Source organism: Alexandromys fortis, unplaced genomic scaffold (genome assembly GCF_014885135.2).
Source record: "Alexandromys fortis isolate MF-2015 unplaced genomic scaffold, M_Fortis_MF-2015_v1.1 scaffold_145, whole genome shotgun sequence".
NCBI classification, from domain to species: domain Eukaryota; kingdom Metazoa; phylum Chordata; class Mammalia; order Rodentia; family Cricetidae; genus Alexandromys; species Alexandromys fortis.
Genome location: NW_026068049.1, coordinates 2,059,783 through 2,080,192, shown reverse-complemented (window position 1 = coordinate 2,080,192; position 20,410 = coordinate 2,059,783). Strand labels below are relative to the sequence as shown.

The window sequence follows — 20,410 nt, the reverse complement described above, 5'->3', positions numbered from 1 at the left end:
CCCCCCACACCACACACACCCTTACTCCTACTGCTACTACTACTACTAAATAATCCATGGTTAGGAAGCCCCTGTTCTGGAGGTGGCTATGCTCCACTCAGGGACAGATCAAGGCACATGGCTATCTTCAGATGCTGACCAGTGCCAGGGAAAAGCAAAGCAGGCAAACGTGATAGGTGTGAACCAGTAAATCAAGTGACAGGCAGGCAGGGAAAGGCTCTGAGGGTGGCTGAGTCACCTGTCAGGGCAGATCTGGATGAGGTGTTACAAGGACAGAGTTTCATGTACAAAGGAATATTCTTGGGTCACACATAGACTCTCTCTCTCTCTCTCACACACACACACACACACACACACACACACATGCACAGAGAGAAATAGGGAGAACGGGAGGAAAGAAAGGGAGGGAGGGAAGGAATGGAGGAAGGGAAAGAGGAATGTAACTCCATTTTCAACTTGAGAATATTAACATTACTCCACATATCTAGGGTCATCTCAATAGCATACAGGGTTTGAGATTTTTCAGTCTTTGGCAACAACACCACGACCCAGAGGAAACAAATCACTGTGCTGTGAAGGACAGCAGACACCAAAAGTCATTCCTTCACATGGAGAAGCTGGAATTGTGTGTCAAAGAGAAGGACCATCGAAGAGATGATTCTGTGTCCTCTGGGTCCCTTCCCTTTATTCTTGCTCTCGGTCTCCTCCCGCACTCCTTTGAGGCTTCTAATAACTCATATTCCCCCTCCTTACTTACTGTTCATAGTTTTCACACTTGTCTAGTTCTCCCTGTTGGTGAGCTCCCTGGGCAGGGCGACTGCAAGATCCAGACAGACACACTTAGCCCAGAAGGCCACACATATCTGCTGCACCATCAGAAACTGCTCCTGGGGCAGCTGCAAATCAAGTACAAATCTTGGCCAAGTTCAGTCTGAAATATGGTGGAATTTTATCTGTCTCTTCCACATTCTAACTGCAATGAACTTGAAGAAAGTGACTCTTTAAAAACATAGCATCATCCTTCTCTCAGGGTGACAGATGACATTCTCGACCAAAAGATCCCCAAAGGTAGAATTTATGTTAACTATTCAGGACAGGGTCACATATGTGTTTAGAGAGATGGCTGAGGGCTAAGAGCTCTCACTGCTCTTGTGGAGGCCCAGTGTGTGGTTCCTCCAGCTCCAGGTGACACGACACACTCCTTGGGCCTCAGGAGCCACCTGCGCTCAGATGTCCACAAACAGACACAAATGCACACACATAATTAAAAATAAAATTAAGCCCTAAAAAAGAAAAGGAAACAGAGACAACAAAATGCCTCGAAAGAGCCACCTACCTGGATAAGCCATGAGTGGCGATGTTCTCCTCCAGCGGGGTGTTCAGGACCAGGTAGTGCTTTACCGTGTCATAGGTGGTTAGGTCTGGCAAAGGGAGAAGGGTTGAATTTTCACTCATTCAACAGTCAAGAATATGCTGGGCTTGGGGCTGGACTGTGTGACAATGAAAGATAGCATTCTTGTTTTTAAGCAGAGCTACAAACAGTAGGAGAGGTAGAAAGGAAGGAATGGGCACTCACTGTATCTAGTTACATACATTACCCTCTGGAATGTTTGGTCTTTGGACTAAGATATGTCCATCTGAACCTGAGTTAACACCCTGACAGTTATAACCAACAGATCTGGACTACTGTTTTACATTACACTTGTTATACCCTTTTCCTAATGACAACAGAGAGCTATTAAAGGATTTAAGCAGGAGGGGTGTACCACAGTGCTGGGGCGTGTATACCACAGTGCTGGGGCGTGTATACCACAGTGCTGGGGTGTGTATACCACAGTGCTGGGGCGTGTATACCACAGTGCTGGGGCGTGTATACCACAGTGCTGGGGTGTGTATACCACAGTGCTGGGGTGTGTATACCACAGTGCTGGGGCGTGTATACCACAGTGCTGGGGTTTATGGCGATGACCCACACTGGAGTGGAGAGGCAAATGAATGGTGGTGTGGTGAGAACAGACAGGCTCCTTTTCTAGAAGTCTGGGGAAGTCGGTAAGATGAGCATCTCTGCTCGCTGACGGCATTTGAAACAACAAGCAAAACAAACCCCCGGATGTCCAGATGCCAGCAGGTTCCAAAGCCAGTACTCTGCAGACAAGTGGGAAAAGAAAAGGGAGCCCAAAGAACAGACAATGCGATGAAATCTTCATGTTTGGAGAAAAAGAAAGGTCTCTTGCTAAAATGACACCTACCAGAGACCCAAAGGAAGCACAGAAAATGACTGTTTAGATAGCTAAAAGAAACTCTCTCGACGAAAGGAAAGCATTGGCCACAAGGCAGGAGCTGGCTTGGGATATGAATGACGATGCAGAAGGCTGGGGTGGCAGAGCAAGCACGGGAGACAGAGAACTGCAGGGCACAGTGCTGGCCCAGGCTATTGTGGAGAGGCTCAGAGGTCGCACCGTAGGAAGACAAGGGGACTAGATATGAGACCATAATGCTAATCCTAGTAAGAGATGATGCTGGCTTGATAATGGTGTTGCGCAGCCCTGCTCAGCTTCTGCATAAATTCTGAAAGCAGAAACAGCCAGCAGATCTAATACAGAGAAACAAAGAAAAGATGAAAGCATGCTTCTAAGTGTGAACAATTTAAAAGGAATTGGAGATAAATATAGAAGCAGACTATTATTATTATTATTATTATTATTATTATTATTATTATTATTTACAAGACAACAGCATTGGCCACCTTTGTAAAGCCAGTTCAAGGATGGTGGGGGCAAAGTGGTCACAGGATGTCTAAGGAGGGACCATTAAGGAGGCTTCTGTAGTGGCCTCAGAGGATGCAGTAAGTCATCTATGAACCAAGAAGCTCAAGTGATAAAGAGAAGACAGAATTAACTGCACTCAGTGACTAATCGACCCAAAGGACAATGGAAGAGACGAAACTCATACAACAAAATGGCTTGGGGGATATTTTGACACTATGGAAAATGAGAAAGAAATGGTTTGATTAAGAGGTCTGATTTAGATACCTTCAAAATGAGACAGTCAAAGGAAAGTACCTGGAACTTGGGACAGAGTTGAGGCAAACCCTGAAGGAACAAATTGAGGAACTACAATCACAAAGATTTCTGGGGGAAAAACATTAACTACTAATGAGACAGAGCAGACGTACATGGAGAAAACAGATTTATCCCTTCCACATTTAGGTGATCTGCTACTGGGATTCCCAAAAACACTGCGTATCAATCCCTTAGAGACATACCATCCATCCTAGAAAGATTCTCTCACCGATTAATCCCTGAACATTTGATGATTCCTATCTATGAAAGACTGGGGGGGAAAAGCTGAGAAAAACCATGCCATTGCCTTCAGGGGTTCACCATGTAGAGAATGTCAGCGATGGCCTCAGAGAACTACAGACATTGAAAAGGACATCCAAGGTGACCAGGCATGGGGAGGGATTGTGAGAGGGTCAGGAAATGATGCCTGGGTAGAGACAATAGTTTACCTGAGTATTAAAGGAATTTACAGAAGAGAACTAAAACAAGAGGGGCAAGACTGAAAGCAGAGGGGTGAGGAACAGCTCTGTGCCTGCAGGGGTGAGGAACAGCTCTGTGCCTGCAGGGGTGAGGAACAGCTCTGTGCCTGCAGGGGTGAGGAACAGCTCTGTGCATGCAGGGGTGAGGAACAGCTCTGTGCATGCAGGGGTGAGGAACAGCTTTGTGCATGCAGGGGTGAGGAACAGCTCTGTGCCTGCAGGGGTGAAGACCAGCTCTGTGCCTGCAGGGGTGAGGAACAGCTTTGTGCATGCAGGGGTGTGGTCTCTCAGCTCAGGGCTTTCTGCTGTGCTCCTACCAGCAGGCACAAGGAACTGCAGGGAGCTGATAGCACCTGGAAAGTTCTGTGGGTTCCTACGTTATGTTCCAAAATTTCCACTTGGTTATCTAGTGAGAGGCCAGAGGAAGGTGTCAAGGACACTGACAGCTTGCTGGGTCAGTGACTGGAGAAACCTGTCTGGATAGATCTGTGTACAACTTTGGGGGTGGGGATGAGCTCAGTTAAGTGATTATGGCAGGGATCAAGCTGGGAGTTGGTCTGATGGTTTGCCCTGTTGGAAGCTTACAGTGGTGTATGGCCCCTATAGACTTTCGCGTGCTCGTATGTTTGGCGTGCAGGGAGTGGCACTAGTAGGTGTAGCCTTGGAGGAAGTTGGAGGAAGTGTGTCACTGTGGAGGTGGACTTAGAGGTCTTATAAGCTCAAGTTTGATCAGTGTGATACACAGTCTCCTGCTGCTGCATTTGTATCAAGATGTAGAACTCTGAGCTCCTTCTCCAGCACCAGGTCTGACTGCATGTAGGCCATGCTTCCCCGCCATGATGATAATCGACTAAACAACTGAACTGTAAGCCAGTCTCAATTAAATGTTCTCCTTTATAAGAGTTGCTGTAGTCATGGTGTCTCTGCACAGCCACAAAACCCTAAAGATATTGAAGTAACAGGTATTGTAATTGGGGGGTTGGCTTAAGATGATTTCAGGACATGGAAGAGGCTGGTAGCTGGGACATCTACATTCAAGGGCGGCTGTGCACACACAGGAAACGACTGTCCCCAGAGATGAAAACCTAGGATGACAGGAACACATGTTTCATTTCTACACCCTAAATTCTGTATTCTTAACAAGACAGGCAAGCTTCTACTTTACTGTACGCTGTCGCTTGGAATCTTTCCCATCCTCTAATTCTCGTGAAGATTTCAGGTTCATTTTGGAGAATAAACATAGCTGGCATACCGGTACCCATGGCACAGACATACCCACTGTATGTCTAAAGCATAGACATCGCCAACATCAGGACCATCTGTCTGGTGGCGGGATGGCCTCTTGATGCTATGAAATGCCATTTCCGTGTATGTTTATAGGCTCTAGATTTTTAAGTTATAAAACTGGGCATATACACTTAAAATAATCTATCTTCGCCGGGCGGTGGTGGTGCACGCCCGCACTCGGGAGGCAGAGGCAGGCGGATCTCTGTGAGTTCGAAGCCAGCCTGGTCTACAAGAGCTAGAACCAGGACAGGCTCCAAAGCCACAGAGAAACCCTGTCTCGAAAAACCAAAAAGAAAAAAGAAAAATCTATCTTCTTAGGAAAGGCTATATCTAGCTTCTCAATAAAGGTATCTGTCAATACATGGCTTTAACATGTTCTCCCTCTCACGTTTTCTCTGATAGCGTGAGTGTAGCTTGACTAGTAATATATCACCATAATATCAGCAGCATTTCCTAAATAGGAATATTTGGCTGATATGTCTTAAATTTTGACACAATAAAAAAATTTATTTTATGACTCAGCCTAGCCTTGAACTCACAGCCTCCTGACTCAGCCTTCCAAAAAATGAGTTTTACTCTTTTCTAGAGCTTTACTCTCTTCCCTGATGTATAACTGTCCAATGGAAACTTTATGGTTATGGCATTTAAAAAAAAGAAACTAGAAATTAAAAATAAGAGGCAAGGAAGGAGTAGAGGGGAATTGTGGGGGGAATGTTCATATTCCCAGGCTGCACGCCATGCTGTTCAGGGCAGAGCCACAGCGAGAGAGACCTGGGCGTCTGGGCAGAGTGACTGTCAGGCGGTTCCACACATGAGTTTCATCTCAGAGGACCGTCTGGACTGGGCAGAAGGCCTCAGATAGTTTGGCCTTTTCTGCTTAAGGGGACATTGCTTTCTGTCTTTGGTCCTTTTTATACATCACTAAAGGAGGTGAAAATGCTCCGGGATAGACACTCAGCTACTGTTGCTGATTCCTGTGATTGAAAAGCACAACACTGCCTTCCACACCCTGACGCTGGTGCCCATAACTGGTTGACTACGGCTGTAGAGAGTCAAGAAGCTTGTTACCTCCCATGTTCACAAGAGCAGCTCTTTGAATATTGGGCACCCAGCCTGCCCACAGCCCACGAATTCCTCCTTCAGCCAAGATTTTTGCAAACGCATGATGTACTCCACGGAATCTAAGGAAAATAACAAAGAGATATTAGTCTATGTATTCCTGTGTATGGATGGCAGGGGTGTAAACTTCACCTTCTGCTGATTGGGCCGGGACACAGGCAAAGGAATGGCGCATGATGAACAATGCCTTGTGGAGCCCTGAGAGAGTCTCCAGGAAAAAAGGCAGAGGCTCTGCCTTTGACCCCAGGTGCATTCAGCTCCCTGGATTGTTCTCAGGTGTGATTTCTTGCCTCCTGCAACACATACTTGCATTCAATGTATAAAGCATGTCTATTCTTGTTGGATGTTGGGTCATAGCGATAGAGCCCAATCAGGTAAAAGGATATGCTGAGTGCTGTCCTCAGGGTGCCCTGGATCTGGATCTGGCCTTCTGCCTTGTTTCTGTGCTTCCCCAGATAGAATCTATAGTACATGCCACGTAACTGTGTTTAAACTGGTCTGTCCTCAAAAGGTTCTGGAAAAGGCTGCTTTATTAAGATTTAGAATGTGCTTGCTGACATGTATGTACATGTTTTTCTGAACTCAAACAACCTTGCTTTCTCTGTTACTTTCATGTATAAGAGTGCAGTGGCGCTGAAGCAGAGTTGTCTGCAACGTTAGAAGGTTGGCTTGTCTTCCTACAGATTTCTCAGTCCACAGGATCTTCTGGAGCCTGGCAGGCCCTGCGCTAAATAGCAAAAGGCAAATGCGACCCTCAGCAACCATGGAGGACCCTGAGGAGTAGCTCTGGGTGTCAACCAAGTAAGTTCTCAGTCATTTTTTAATCAATAACTCAAGTAAAATTTTATCCTTCTCAAAGATCTCTGTTGCAGTTTGACAGCTGAGAGGTTTTGTCAGTTTTAAAGGATAACCTCACCAAACAAATTTTAGTAAAATACAAATCCAAGACCTGCAAGTTATAAAGGTGTGAGGACAAATACAAGTTATCAAACTTCTCTCTCACTGTGCCTTCCATAGTCTTAAAAATACTTTTCATTGTGCAGAAATATCTGTCACAGTCATTCTGACATAAATATGCTACTGTTTATACAATGTATATGTCTAAAACTTTTGTTTTCACAAACCCAAAGAATTCTTGTGAGCTCCATGGAGCCGAATTGAAGGATCCACCTAAAACAGGTCAGATAATCCCCTTCAATTCCCTGGTCCTAAAATTTTTTTCCCCTTAATTTAACTCTGTTCTGCCAATACCTTAAACAGGTGTAAGAGACACCTGACATTTCTATACCACAAACACTGGAGAGGAGCAAAGAGGCCAGCCAGGGCCTGTGCCAGTTCAGTGTGTTTCCCAGGAGAAACAGGCTACAAGAAACTAGCAACATGACCTGGCTACATTCTTTCCAGGGGGAGAATCAAGATATTTAGAGACAGTAGTGTTAACTATCAGGAACTCCAAATGAAGACACAGGCCTGGGCCATTTCAAAGGCAGTGGCAGGCAATCCTCTTTGAGTTCGAGGCCAGCCTGATCTACAGAGTAAGTTCCAGAACAGCCAGGGATACACAGAAAAACCCTGTCTTGAAATACCAAAAGACAGACTGACTGTGTGATAAGTGATTTTTAGGAAGCCACTCCACATTGGTGACATAGGATGACAACGTTAGGGCTCATACCAGGACAGAGGGCCTGCGACCAAATTCTCATTCTCTCTCTTTTCTTTTGAAACACAGTATCACCTGTAGACCAGGCTAGCCTTGAGTTCACTACGTACCCCAGGTTGGCTTCACACTCTCAGCAATTATGCCTCGACCCTCCATGTGCCGAGATTACAGGCTCGAATGACAATGTCCAACTGTCCAAATGCTTTACATCAATGTGGACAGGGGTCTCCTCTAACTGTCTTTCAGTAGGAGGAGGAGCAAAGAGTTATACACAGTCCCTCGGATACAGAGCACACACACATCATGGCACACAAGACCCGGGCTCACACACCTCTTCACAGTCATAATTTCAAAAGGAAAGAATCAGTGTTAATTCCTTCAGTAGAGGTTAGATTACAAACATGAGGCATTAGTTAAATGTCCAAGAAACAGGTGACGGAGAAAGGAGAAGGAAGAGTGAGTTTCCCGGATGACTCACCTCAAGGGCTTCCCTTCCAGCTTCCGTTTTCCTTCCATCTGCATCTGGACTTTCACCAGGTCGGTGGGGTTGGCCAGAAACTGCCCGATGACCCCAGCCATCATCCCTCCGATGACCGATTTCCTGAGGGCAGAGGAGACAGTGGGTTTGCTGTCTGGCTTCAATTGCCCCTCATTTCACAGATTTTACCGGGGATCCACACTGAACTGGCACAGGCCCTGGGTAGAAGGTAGAGAGGCAGTGAAGAACAGACGAAGGAGAGAAAAGCAGGGGCCTGACTGTTGACTGGTGGGTAGGTCGGGGAGCAAAAGGCGCTAAAGGGCGAATCTGAAATCCTTCCACCTGAATCCGGATGGAAGAAACATGGCTTCAGCGGCACAGACACCTGGACCCATTACCTCTTTGCCCCTGGTATCTTGGCTGCAGGATAACAAAAGCGCAGAGATGTAATCGGCCCGAGGGGAAAAGGCAGGGAACCACAACTTCAAGCCCTGACTGAGCTGGTTTTCAAGTGATGGGCCTGACAGCATTCCTCTCTCTGAAGACACTTGCGGCCAAGCTCCTCTATTCTCCAACAGCGAGCAGGACTCAAGCCTGACAATTAACGTCGCATCCCAAGTCATGCGTTAGAAGCTTTAGTAGGCAGTGTATATCATAAAAGGCTCCATTGTTCTACATTTTCACAGCACTTTAAAGGAAGTTTAAATCACTTTCTCTGTTTATTAGTGATGCTACTTGTTTTTTACATGAGTAATGAACATTTATACTCCTTTGGGAACTGGGTCTCTTCACACCCTTTCCTTAATTTTTCCTGTGTGCTAGCTATGGGTTTTTTTTTTTGTTTTGTTTTGTTTTAATGGTACAAGTGTGTATTATTTATGGTGAACTATTTTTAAAATATTTTTCTTTAATCTCTCTCTGTGTCTCTGTCTGTTTCTCTCTGTCTCTGTGTCTTTGTCTGTGGTACCTGAGAGGGCTAGAGGAAGGCTTCAGATCCCTTGGAGCTGGAGTTACAGGTGGTTAGAAACTGCCCATCGGGGTGCTAAGAACTGAAGTCTGGTCCTCTGGAAGAACAGGAAGTGCTCTTAACTGCGGAGCCTCTCTCTCTCCAGCCCCTGAGAACTACTCTTCACATTTCCTGGAACTTGCTTTGTAGACCAGGCCGGCCTCGAACTCACAGAGATCCGTCTGCCTCTGCAGACTGGGCTAAAAATTTTAAATTTCAAAGCAACAGGCATTTGTACATTATCTCATCCAAAGGTAGGCATCGCTGCTGTAGTGAGTAGAGTGGAATGTGGAAGAGGTGAGGCAGTTTCTCTATGTTCCTCAGTAAGGAGACAAAAATAAGATGCAAGCCCATCTCTTCACAGCCAGAGCTTTTCAAAAGGAAGAACACACATGGCTCTGCTGAAAGGCGGCCACAGGAATTCTGATTGTACAGAGCTACTATGAGTCTTGAGGGTGTGTGTGTGTGTGTGTGTGTGTGTGTGTGTGTGTGAGAGAGAGAGAGAGAGAGAGAGAGAGAGAGAGAGAGAGAGAGAGAGAGAGAGAATATCAGAGGACAATTTTTGGCAGTCAGATCCCCAAGAGTAGTAACTCAGGTCATCAAGCCTGACAAGCGCGTTGATCCTACCAAGCCATCTCATTGGCCTGCTACCGTGGTTCTTAATAATAAGCAATGACATGGTGGAAATGTTCATCTTTGGCATGAACAAAATGAAAGAATGTAGCACCAAACTTGAGTCACAGAGACAACTCTGTACACATTGATTTGGTTCTCAGCCTGTACGTGCACTCAAGGCTACAGGAATGCACGAACACACAGCATACAGGGAAGAGAGAATACGATTCCTCAACATTCAGGGATTAAACACGCATCCTCACGGCATGGGGCTCATCTTGCGGAAACACTGATGACTATGGTTAGTTAGGTCTTTGCCTTGGCCCTTAGTCAGCTTGCAGCCCATGGAAGAAGACAAAAGAGAGCCAAAGAGATGTTCAAAGGGTCAAAGAGTGCAGCGTCCAGGAAGCCAAAGAAGAGAGTGACTCAAGAGGACCAGAGGCACCTAACACCCAGGACAATGAGGATCTGGATTAAAGGACACGAAAGGCCTTTGTCATTCTTACATCGTGGGAATGGAGTACATTAGTGTATGGGTTCAAGTCCCACAACTGTTAACGCTCTTTTCCAAACTTCTACATTTACAACCTAAAAACAAAAGAAAGAAAAAACATATAAAAATGAAAAAAAAAAGGAATGGACAATAGAAAAAAAAATTAAGTGACAACCTAAACTCCAGGGAACGAAAAGCTGTGATTATAAAGCCATTTGCTAAACACGGTTTGGCAGAACTGACAAAGGGTGTTTCTTCATTACAATGTCTACCTTCTGTTATAAAAAGGGTCCAAAGAGCACAAAAGAAGTTTCTGCGGGAAGCCTGCTGTCCTTTATAGGACTGAGGAATCTACTTCCTATTTCTGAGTACTTCTTTAAAATTTTTTACATGATTCCCAAGGGAGGCTGTGCTAGCCCACTGTCTGAAAACAAGAGTCATCCAGTTCAGAAGCAGTAGACCTTACTGTCAGCCTCTATTCAGTATAACTGATACAGAAAATGGGAATCATGGTTTACTTCCTGGACATGGGCTTTACAAACTGAACCACTCAAAAACTTCTAATAATACACAAGCCAGACTCTGAAGAAAAAAAAAAAAGAAACAAACATGCATTTAATGACGTTAGCTTGCTTCTAGAGAGAGATGGTAGTTTATTCTTGGTGATGTTTTTCAAGAGAGTATTTTTCCATCCCGAAATTTAATTTTGGGATTAATGGTATCTAAATAAAAGGCACATGGGCAAATGCATTAAGATGTAAAGGGCTTGAAGGACTTTATCAGTTATGTGATGCCTCGAATTTACCAAAGCATTTCTGAAAGAGACTGGTGTCTTTTGGTTATAATTACAAAAGTACATGATAATGCAGTGATTTAATGTGTTACTTTTATACTCATTAAAACAGACTAGCTATAACGAGGGTCATGTCCAGCTAGTCCTTTATCAACTTTGCACAAGCTAGAGTCATTTGAGAAGAGGGATTCTCAATTGAGAAAATGTCCCCACCAGACTGGCTCATATGCAAGGCCAAAGGGGCATTTTTTTTTTTATTAATAGCTGATGTTCTGAGAGGGCCTATCCCACTGTGGGCAGTGCTACCCCTGAGCAGGTGGTGCTGAGTTATTCAAGAAAGTATGCTGAGCAAGTCATAGGGAGCAAGTCAGTAAGCAGCATTCCTCTGTGGTCTCTGCTTCAGGTCCTGCCTCCATGTTCCTGCACTGAGTTCCTGCTCTGACTGCCATGAGTGATGGACTGCTACCTGGAACTGTAAGTGAAGCAAACCCTTCTCTCTCCAAGTTACTTCTGATCATGGTTTTTATCACTACAACAGGAAGCTAATTAAGACAATGGCCTTTGAAAAAGGATGTCCCAATAGAAGATATTCCAATGAAGTCTTTATTATTATTATTGTTATTGTTATTTGATTTTGAGATAGGGTCACAGATAGCAGAGACTGGTCTCAAACTATCTTCCTGCCTTCACCTCTTAAGGGTTGGAGTAATAGGCATGTACCTCATCCCAACCATAATTTCGTTTAGATTAAAATAGTAAATAAATATGAATAATTCACATATGCATTTCTGTTGTGCCTGTACAGAATATGTACAGAATTCTCACTTATTAGGATTTCTATTATTTATTAAGTCTGCTACTAAAAGCAATTTTAGTACAAAAGGAAAATTTTACGTAAATATAATTGGTAAAATCAAAGTCTTTGTGGTCACAGCATATTGTTTTCAAAGCAAAACTTACCAGAGGGGATAATGTTTATCTTCACTTTTGCCAAACACAACCTCCCGGAGATGCTCATAGGTGACCATCCGACCTCCCGAATACACTGCATAAAACACGATGAAAACAAATTCAGTCTTGTATCTAATGAAATAAGAGGACCTGACCTGGACTCATTAGTCTTCCAAAGGAGGAATTCTTCCTTCTCTGATCCCTCTAGGAAGCTTCCCTTCACTACTTTGTTTACCCCTCTTCATCTTTTAGGAATCAGCTCACTATGTTTTTCAGATAGCTGCTCTTTGACCTCAGCATCCTTGGCCCACATGGCATGTTCTAACATAGCAACTATCAAATTCACTAGCAATTAATGTCTTCCTATCTCCCCCTCAGGACTTCTCCAGGTGGGTTCTCAGTGTTGGTTATATTTTTCCCTTTGACAGACACTGATTCACCAAACATGAGTCCATTTATTGACTTACACACAACTAACTTCATCTAAGCTCAAGGTTGGAAGAGTTTCCGAATGCTAGAGCTTGAAGTAAGGTTAGGGAAGAAGAGCTATTCCTGTCTTCTTGTTTCAGTCCTGGCCATCTTGAGCATCACCACAGGAAGGGGAGGAGAAACAGAATGCAAAGGAACCCCACCAAATAGCTCTGTGTGCTGACTTTAACTCAAATACGCAAGTAGGGAGCTTGGCATGCAGAGGATCTTCTCTTTGAATAACCACATGTAACCGCACTAGAGACTTCATTAACATTTCTTCCCTTCCAGGCTTTAAGCACCCGAGAAAGATCTTAACTGGAGAATGGCGAAGTGGCCAACACACGTGAAAGAGGCAACACACAGAACAATAATGGGGTCCAAAGATGAACAGGTAGAAACTGGCATCATTAGAATCAGTACATGATGCCCATTCAAGAGAGTTCTTGAATATGAAATACCACACTTTCAGGATGTTTGACTTGGTATTTCATAAAAAAAATAACAAATTACAAAACAGTATACGTTTCTGTGCATAATCTGACTCTTTAAAAAAAAATCCTATGCTAACCTCCTCATGTGAAGAATTGACTATTAACAGCAAGCCTGCACATGATTAAAACCGATGCTTTCTGGGCCAAGGAGACAGCATGAAGGTGGAGGGTGGCGGGGCAGAAGGCCATGCTATTTCAGTGTCTCTTGGGAACAACTTCATGTTCTCCTGTCTACAAGCCGGCAGGTCAATGACCCCCGTTCCTGTGAGTGGCGCCCTGGGAGCAGGGTTAGAAAGGTTCTCTCTGGGATGTCACCACTAATAACCCGCAGAAGTTGTTAGCCTGGGAGCAGAGCGAAGGTAAGTTCACCTGTGCTCCCTCTACTCTAGGAAAGTGCCACGGCTGGATAAGGCAAGGCTCCTGCTCGCTGTCACATCAGCCTCGCTGGGCTCTGATGCACAGGACAAAGACAAGATGTTTTAATCTTCAGAGACCATGAAAACATTTCCCTGGAAGCTCACTCAGAACTTTGGATTTAAAACCTACTTCATTTTTTTTTTTTTTTACTGTATTTGTGGTTTCTGAAGTAAGGGAAAAATGACATAAATTATTCATGATTCTCTGTCTTATACCATTAAAGAACTTACAGGGAAGAAAATATCCAAACATACAGCCAAGTAGAAACAACTCTAACTAACTCCCTTTCCATCAAGATTAAGTGATAGCACTTGTTTGACTTTGTTCAATTATCTTAAAGCGCTTTATAGATATGGTGACAGTTTATTGTTTTTCTCCATGTGTATATTTGTGTGGTGTGGTTGGTGTGTAGATACGCTCACGTGTGTAGAACCGTATCAGTGTGTGGGTGCTCATGCACGTGTGTGCACGTGCAGAGGTCTGAGGCTCACATCAGCTGTCTTCCTCCACACTTTCCCCTTTATTTATGGCTCACCACCTCCAGTTAGCCGGGCTGGCCAGCTTGACCAAGGGTCTCCTGGACCATCTAAGTGCTTCCGTATGCATTCTCAAAACTTAGGGCGCTAACTCCTTAATAACAACTGGAAATATTTTCTTCTACTGATTTTTTGTATCAGTGAGAAAAATAAATAAAACAAATGTCCTTGCTGGATTTTGGATACAGCTGAAGAGAAAAGCAAGAATACAGAACTCATAGCAAACTTACCAGTTAGAATCAAGATAAATACCTACGTGTCTGTAAATGGCGGGCGTCACTCCTTGCCACAACTTTAGGAAGCCTTCCTCCTGGACAATTCCTAGGGCTGTGCGCACCATGCCCCTATAAGGGGCAGATCCCGCTGCACCATCTCCCAACCTAGCAAGAGCAGCTTCTCCTTGCATCTGGAGTCGGGTTTTTGTGAGATCGAGGGGAAAGGTTGCTAATGAAATAAAAAAAAAACAAACGAAGGGGAGGAAAAACCCAAAACATTCAGACAAACAAACAAAACCTCTAAAATCATAGGATTAATATCCTCCCATGATTTGGAGATTCTGAAGTATAAGAATATAGCAGAATCGGCCAGGGAATCTGTTAAGAAAATACACACTTCCTATCCCATTCCCAGGCATTCTGAATTAGTAGATGGGTGATTTAGAAAGTAGATTCTCATGTCTTTGCAAATCAAAGACTCACTGCCTAAGAGCATCCCAGAGCATCCCCAGATTAAAACTAAACCAAAATAATCCCACAAAGTAGGACCATCCTTGATCTCTTTTCAATAACAACATTCAATATTAAATCCGCTTCAATTTTCCCAATGAGAAATAGCGTAGAGTAGTCATGTTCTGCTGTGTCTTCTTGACCACGGCCACTACCGTTTGAGTTCTGCTACAAATTTAGAACAAACTTGAAGCCGAATTCTACGATGTCATGAGTGGTTTTCCAATGCGAACGAATCACAGAACTGATGTTTACGATGCAATGGAGTCAGAATGTTTCCATAAACGGACGTGGCAATGCTCAACTTTCTTCAAAGTGAGGCAAATATTTAGTTATATTTTTCTGAATTGATAAGCTTTACACACGGTGCATTCATGAGTTCTTTGTAAGTCCCAACTTTATTCATTAGAAAAATGTGCTTACATGTCAAATTAGAAACAGATCATTTTTTATCTGAAAGCATACTTTCGCTACTCAACCAACATAAGGAAGATGAGATTTAAAATGTCACAATACAGTTTCCCAAATAACTCTAAGGGGGTTATGGAGACGAGCTTATGAACATCGCTGACAGTACATAAGATTTTCAGTGACGACTACCTGATCCTGAATTCATGAATACCTTTTCTAAGATGGAGGGGAATGAGTAGGGGGGGTGTTACATATTTCCCACTAGATTTTATATAGTTGGTATATAACCAATAATTTCCCTAAGCGGGTGTGTCTCGCATATACATACTTTAGGAAGTGTTTTATTGACACATAAAACTAAAAAAAAAAATACAAAGAGGTAGGAACTTCTACTTATGTACAAATTCTGCTTCCAAAAACATATTTTTGCTTTGTTTTGATTCTGGTTATTCCACAGTTCCGGCTCTCTTGCTGAACTGGTGTGTATGCCCCTTCACAATGAACTTTGGTCCCCTAGCCTCTGATCCCTATTCTAGCACCTTTCCCAGGAGCTGCAGAGAGGAGCCAAACTGCTAATGTATCTATCACTCAGCCATGTGACTTTCGATGTCTGTAAAAGTTGATGAACTTTATTTCAGAAAGTGAATGATTAAAAAAAAAAAAAACCGCTCTGCTGGCTGTGAGAGGAGAGAGACAGAGATGGGCCAGAGAGCAAGAAGGAAAGAGTCTGAAGGGCCAACAACAGAGAGTGCTGGCTATGCTAGACTAAAGGCAAATAAACCTCTGCTAGAAGACTGAGTAACATTTTCAAATGACTAATGCACTAGATACATCCTCCTTTCTTTCTTTTTTTAATGGACAAGAAAATGTAAGGGTTATCTGAAATTGCTTCACAGAGACCACATTTTGAATTCACCCCACCCCTAACCCTGGCGAAATACCATCTGCTCATGCCAAAGTACCATAATCCACTCTAGGTGGTCTGTTCATTTTTTGCTATTATTTCTTTTGACTCATTTAGATGAATTTTTTTTCTATGATGTTCTTGTGACACACAAAAATAGCTTCTCTTGCAACAAGCAGCAGTTGTGTCTTTCTCTGAACGTGCCCTCACTGGCCTGGAAGAAGGCCACACAGGTGTCTTTGCAACTGTACAGCCAGGACCCCCTACTGTATCGACTGTATTAATGACCCAGTTAAATAGCTACCTTGCATTGCATTTACCATTTTTATAAAAATTACTTCTCAGAGTCCCTCCTGTAAGGTAAATTATATAGGGTCAATATGAGGTGGCCGGCTGACTTTAGACAGGTGTTCAGGAGGAATGGTTAATAACTACAGTCCTCCAGGTGCCTCCTCCCCCAACTCGAATCTTAAAAAATGCTGAGGCTGCATAAGGCTATAAACCAGGAAAAAAAGACGATCCCAGAGATGATGAAATATATGTGGAACAAATGGATTATGATTCCAAAAAGGTCATCCTCACCAAAGGGGAAAGGTTTCCTAAAGAGGTAGGAGGGCTCATGAAGAGCCCAAGAGTACTCACTCAGGCGTTAGATAGACATCATCCCTCGGGATGGGAAGACAACCCTGGAAACCTCCAATCCATACTCCTCCCAAAGCTGGCCTACTGGGCACCTGACCACATCCTTGCGAGGGTGCAACCTCTGAAGATGCTCCAACTTGGAGCGGGGCTGCCCGCCCATCCCTCCCCCAGCGCGATGCCACGGCACTCGCTGGGGAGACCGAGGCGGGGGCGGCTGGTACCTAGCTCGGCCACGGTTGCAGCGCAGCCGGACAGTAGGAACTTGCTCATCCGAGGCCATCTCTGCGTGAGCGGCAGCAGCGTCTCCTCCTTCTCGGGGACAGACATTCAGCAGCAGGTCAGGACCACTGGGCACCCCTAGTCGCCTGTGCACCTGCCACCCTGCGGGCGCCGCCCCTCTTCAGTTCAAGAGCGGTCGGGGAGGGACCATGTGTGGCTATAAGGTACGGCCAAGTCGCCTCCTGCTTAGTAGCTGGACCGGTCTGGGGGCCTCAGGTACTGAAAAACAAAGCGGAACCCAAGATGCTTCTGGGAAATGTAGTTCTTGGGGACTCCACGACGCCTCTGATTGGCTGGCAGCTAGGCGCCCTCTGCAAACTGCCAGCAACTGGATAGCTAAGGCTTTAGCGCGTGTTCCCGCCCACCCGTCCCAACTCAGGCCAGTGTAGTTCCACTGATTGCTTTTTTTTTTTTTTTTTTTTTTTTCTTTTGCCTACTGGCCAGAATTCGAAAGCAATGCGAAGGTGGAAGGGAGCCACAATGCAAAAATTGCACAAAAATTGGGGCGGGGCAAAGGAACTACAGTTGCGCAAGAGAATTGGTGGCCAAAGTTTCGGCTTAAAGTTTGGAACACCCGGTGCGTTTTCCTCAGTCTGCAGGGAAAGGGGAAATGCTCCAGGAGAAGTACGTTTTCAAACGTCTGTGATTCTGGAAGATGGGCGTCATGGAGTTCTTTTCACTAGTAGTAATCGCCGTCCTGGGAAGCTGTGTTCTTTTCTTATTCTTTCGGTGGAAGAATTTGCGTGGACCCCCGTGCATCCAGGGCTGGGTTCCCTGGATCGGAGCAGGATTTGAGTTTGGGAAAGCTCCTCTTGAATTTATAGAAAAAGCAAGAATCAAGGTATGTAGCTGTGCATGGAGGTGGCGGTGGGGTTGGAGAGAGGTAGTATTTTATTTTCAAATTATGTATTTATTAGGCGCAATGTTAGAACATTGGACATAAGCATACTTCTGGCAATTAATCCTGTCGATTGTTTCTCTACACATGATCTTCAGCTATGTCCTAAGCAAAATATCAAGAAATGAAAGACAACAGAGCTTGTTGGAAGGAGAGATGTCTTTTGAGTGTTAGTAACTTCCTTGAGCTAATTCTAAGTGCGTGTTTATCAACATACGGATATAAGCGCGTTGTACTTGGGGAAGATAAGTTTACATGACTCCGGTTTGTGAAAATGAGTAATAAATCTGTATCACAAATAGAGGTAACACTACGATTTTGTAAAACTTGTTTTGCTAAGTTGGTCTTTACAGATTCAAGGTTTGCCACTTTCTTTCTTTTTCACCACCCTCCCCCAGCTACTAGTTTTATTGATGAGTCCTTTCTTCCCATATACCCCGAAGAGACAACTAAGGACGCGTTTCTAAAAGTTTTTGTCCTTAAAGTAGTTCTTGAATGTTGAGCACTTTAAAAGAGACTCTTTTATTGGCTTTTTTTTTATTTACTCATATTTTAGCTGCCAAGATCTTATTATTTTTGTGGTTGGGAGGGTGAATTACTTTCTGCACAAGTATGAGAACCTAAATTCAATCCTCATCTCCTATCTTTAAGGTGTATGTGTTGGGGGAGGGCTGGAGAAAGCAAACATGTGGATGGGAGAACACTCAGCTGTTAAGAGCACATACTGCCCTTGCAGAGGACCCAAATTCTGTTCCCAGCATCCACATTGGGTTGGATTCCAATCGCCTACAGCTCCAGCTTCAGAGGATCTAAAACCTCTGTCCTCCCACAACATCCATGCACACACACATACCCATGTATAGAAACATATATGCATACAAATAAAATGAATCTTAATTTTTAAAAAAGCCAATGTGGCCAAATGCACCCCAAATTCCAATGCAGGAGAGGCAGAGACAGGAGAATTCATGGAGCTCACTGATCAGCAAGTCTAGGCCAACCACCAAGCTCCAGGTTAGGAAGAGAACTTGTCTCAGAAAGTAAGGTAGAGGGCTGGCAAGATGGCTCAGTGGGTTAAGGTGCTTGCTACCAAGTCTAACGTCTTGAGATAAATCTCCAGAACCTCCATAGTGGAAAGAGAGAACCGAGTCCCTCAGGTTGTTCCCGGATGGACGTCACATGGATACATGCCCGTACACATATAAACACAATACAATGTATGAGATATAATATTTCTTTATCATTAAGTTTTTCAGTCTGTGTGTGTACATCCACTTGTGTGCAGGAGCTTTTAGTCCATGCAGGAAGGAGCATGCAGAGTTCAAAGACTGATACGGGGTGTCTTCCTAGTTCCCTTCTCTTCTACATTTTATTGGGACAAGGTCTCTGGATCTGGAGCGCATTCTTGCGGCTAGACCGGCAGGCTTGCAAGCCTCTGAGTACTGCTTGTCTCTTACCCAGTGATGAGGAGATAGAGATGTGAGCGTCTTATGCCTGGCTTTTTTTATGGGTTCTGGGGATTTGAACTCTGATCCTCATGTTTGCACATCCAGCACTTTGTCCGCTGAGCCATCTCCAGTCTTTAATGGATGCATTCATCAAATAAGGATAGGATATTTGACTTAAATCCCAATAGTTGAGTTATACAGGTTGTCGCCTACTGCTTTCCATTGTTTCAACCAATACCTCAATGAATATTCTAATAGTTTTGGTTGTGAGCCTAGCCTTTAATGGTTGAGCCATCTCTCCAGCTCTCAATGGATAGTTGTGTGTGTGTGTGTGTGTGTGTGTAGTTGTACATTTAAAGCTTATTTGACTATTTCCTCAGAACAAACTCCAAAAATAGATTTGTTTGGGGGCAAATGTACAATTAAATCAGTTATGATTGTGTTGTGTTATTTTACTGCTTTGAAAAAGATGTAATATATACTTTTTAACCTTTGTTTTAGCACATAAATTTGCTTAACATATTAAATTCTGGGCCCTACTGGATAACGTATTTATATGAAACTCTTACTAGTCTGATACATGAAAGATGAAAAAGAATCTTTCCTAGAACAATATTTCTTTGTTTCCCACAGCTTTCCATGGTCATATGAGTTTAGTAATTTTTATGGAATGTTTGGCAAAGTTGTCTCAGATCAAGTGTGTGGGAGGCCTCTCTAGAGCCAACTGCTAGGTTACATGACGCAGAGTATGTGTATAGTCTTTCCCTCATACTCAAAGACTATGGCTCCATTGTTTGATGTTTGAATCCTGAAGCCTACTTTCAAGGGTTATTCTTATCATATGGTCAGGATGATAAAAAGTGCACTGGAGACTTTTAAACCATGCAAGCTAAAAGTCCCAAGGCAGGAATGCTCACCCCTCACCCACTCCTTAGCCAGTGCACACAGTGAGACACAAAAGGAAAACCAAACTGAACCAATGGCTTTGCTGCTGCTGCTTCTTCTTCTTCTTCTTCTTCTTCTTCTTCTTCTTCTTCTTCTTCTTCTTCTTCTTCTTCTTCTTCTTCTTCTTCTTCTTCTTCTTCTTCTTCTGTTTTGTTTTTTGAGACAGGGTTTCTCTGTGTTGCTTTGGAGCCTGTCCTCGAACTCACAGAGATGCGCCTGCCTCTGCCTCCCAAGTGCTGGGATTAAAGGCATGCACCACCACCACCCAGCTTGGCCTACTTCTTTGTTTTACATGGGTTA

At 44.0% G+C, this 20,410-nt stretch overlaps 2 protein-coding genes across 11 annotated transcripts in view; one reads left to right on the top strand and one right to left on the bottom strand.

Moving 5' to 3' along the window:
- Slc25a27 (solute carrier family 25 member 27) overlaps positions 1-17,050 on the bottom strand; it is a 25,635-nt gene extending 8,585 nt beyond the window's left edge. Inside the window, exons 1-7 of one of the 5 annotated variants that reach the window (XR_007588209.1) lie at positions 16,762-17,050; positions 14,111-14,302; positions 11,953-12,037; positions 8,086-8,208; positions 5,897-6,009; positions 1,337-1,421; positions 758-896 (exon numbers count right to left, since the gene is read on the bottom strand). Coding sequence is in view for 4 of the 5 variants with exons in the window: in XM_050119340.1 (XP_049975297.1) it covers positions 758-817; positions 1,337-1,421; positions 5,897-6,009; positions 8,086-8,208; positions 11,953-12,037; positions 14,111-14,302; positions 16,762-16,867 (764 nt within the window). In the remaining variant the exon portion in view is untranslated. Of the gene's footprint in view, positions 1-757; positions 897-1,336; positions 1,422-5,896; positions 6,010-8,085; positions 8,209-11,952; positions 12,038-14,110; positions 14,314-16,004; positions 16,074-16,761 lie in introns of all 5 variants that reach the window. The other 4 variants (XM_050119340.1, XM_050119342.1, XM_050119343.1 and 1 more) reach the window with 4 other exon arrangements.
- A 282-nt stretch (positions 17,051-17,332) lies between these two features.
- Positions 17,333-20,410, top strand: part of Cyp39a1 (cytochrome P450 family 39 subfamily A member 1) — a 151,128-nt gene continuing 148,050 nt past the window's right edge. The window contains exon 1 of one of the 6 annotated variants that reach the window (XM_050119338.1): positions 17,333-17,660. In XM_050119338.1, coding sequence (XP_049975295.1) covers positions 17,475-17,660 — 186 coding nt within the window. In that variant the 5' untranslated portion in view covers positions 17,333-17,474. The remainder of the gene's footprint in view (positions 17,661-20,410) is intronic. The other 5 variants (XM_050119337.1, XM_050119334.1, XM_050119335.1 and 2 more) reach the window with 5 other exon arrangements.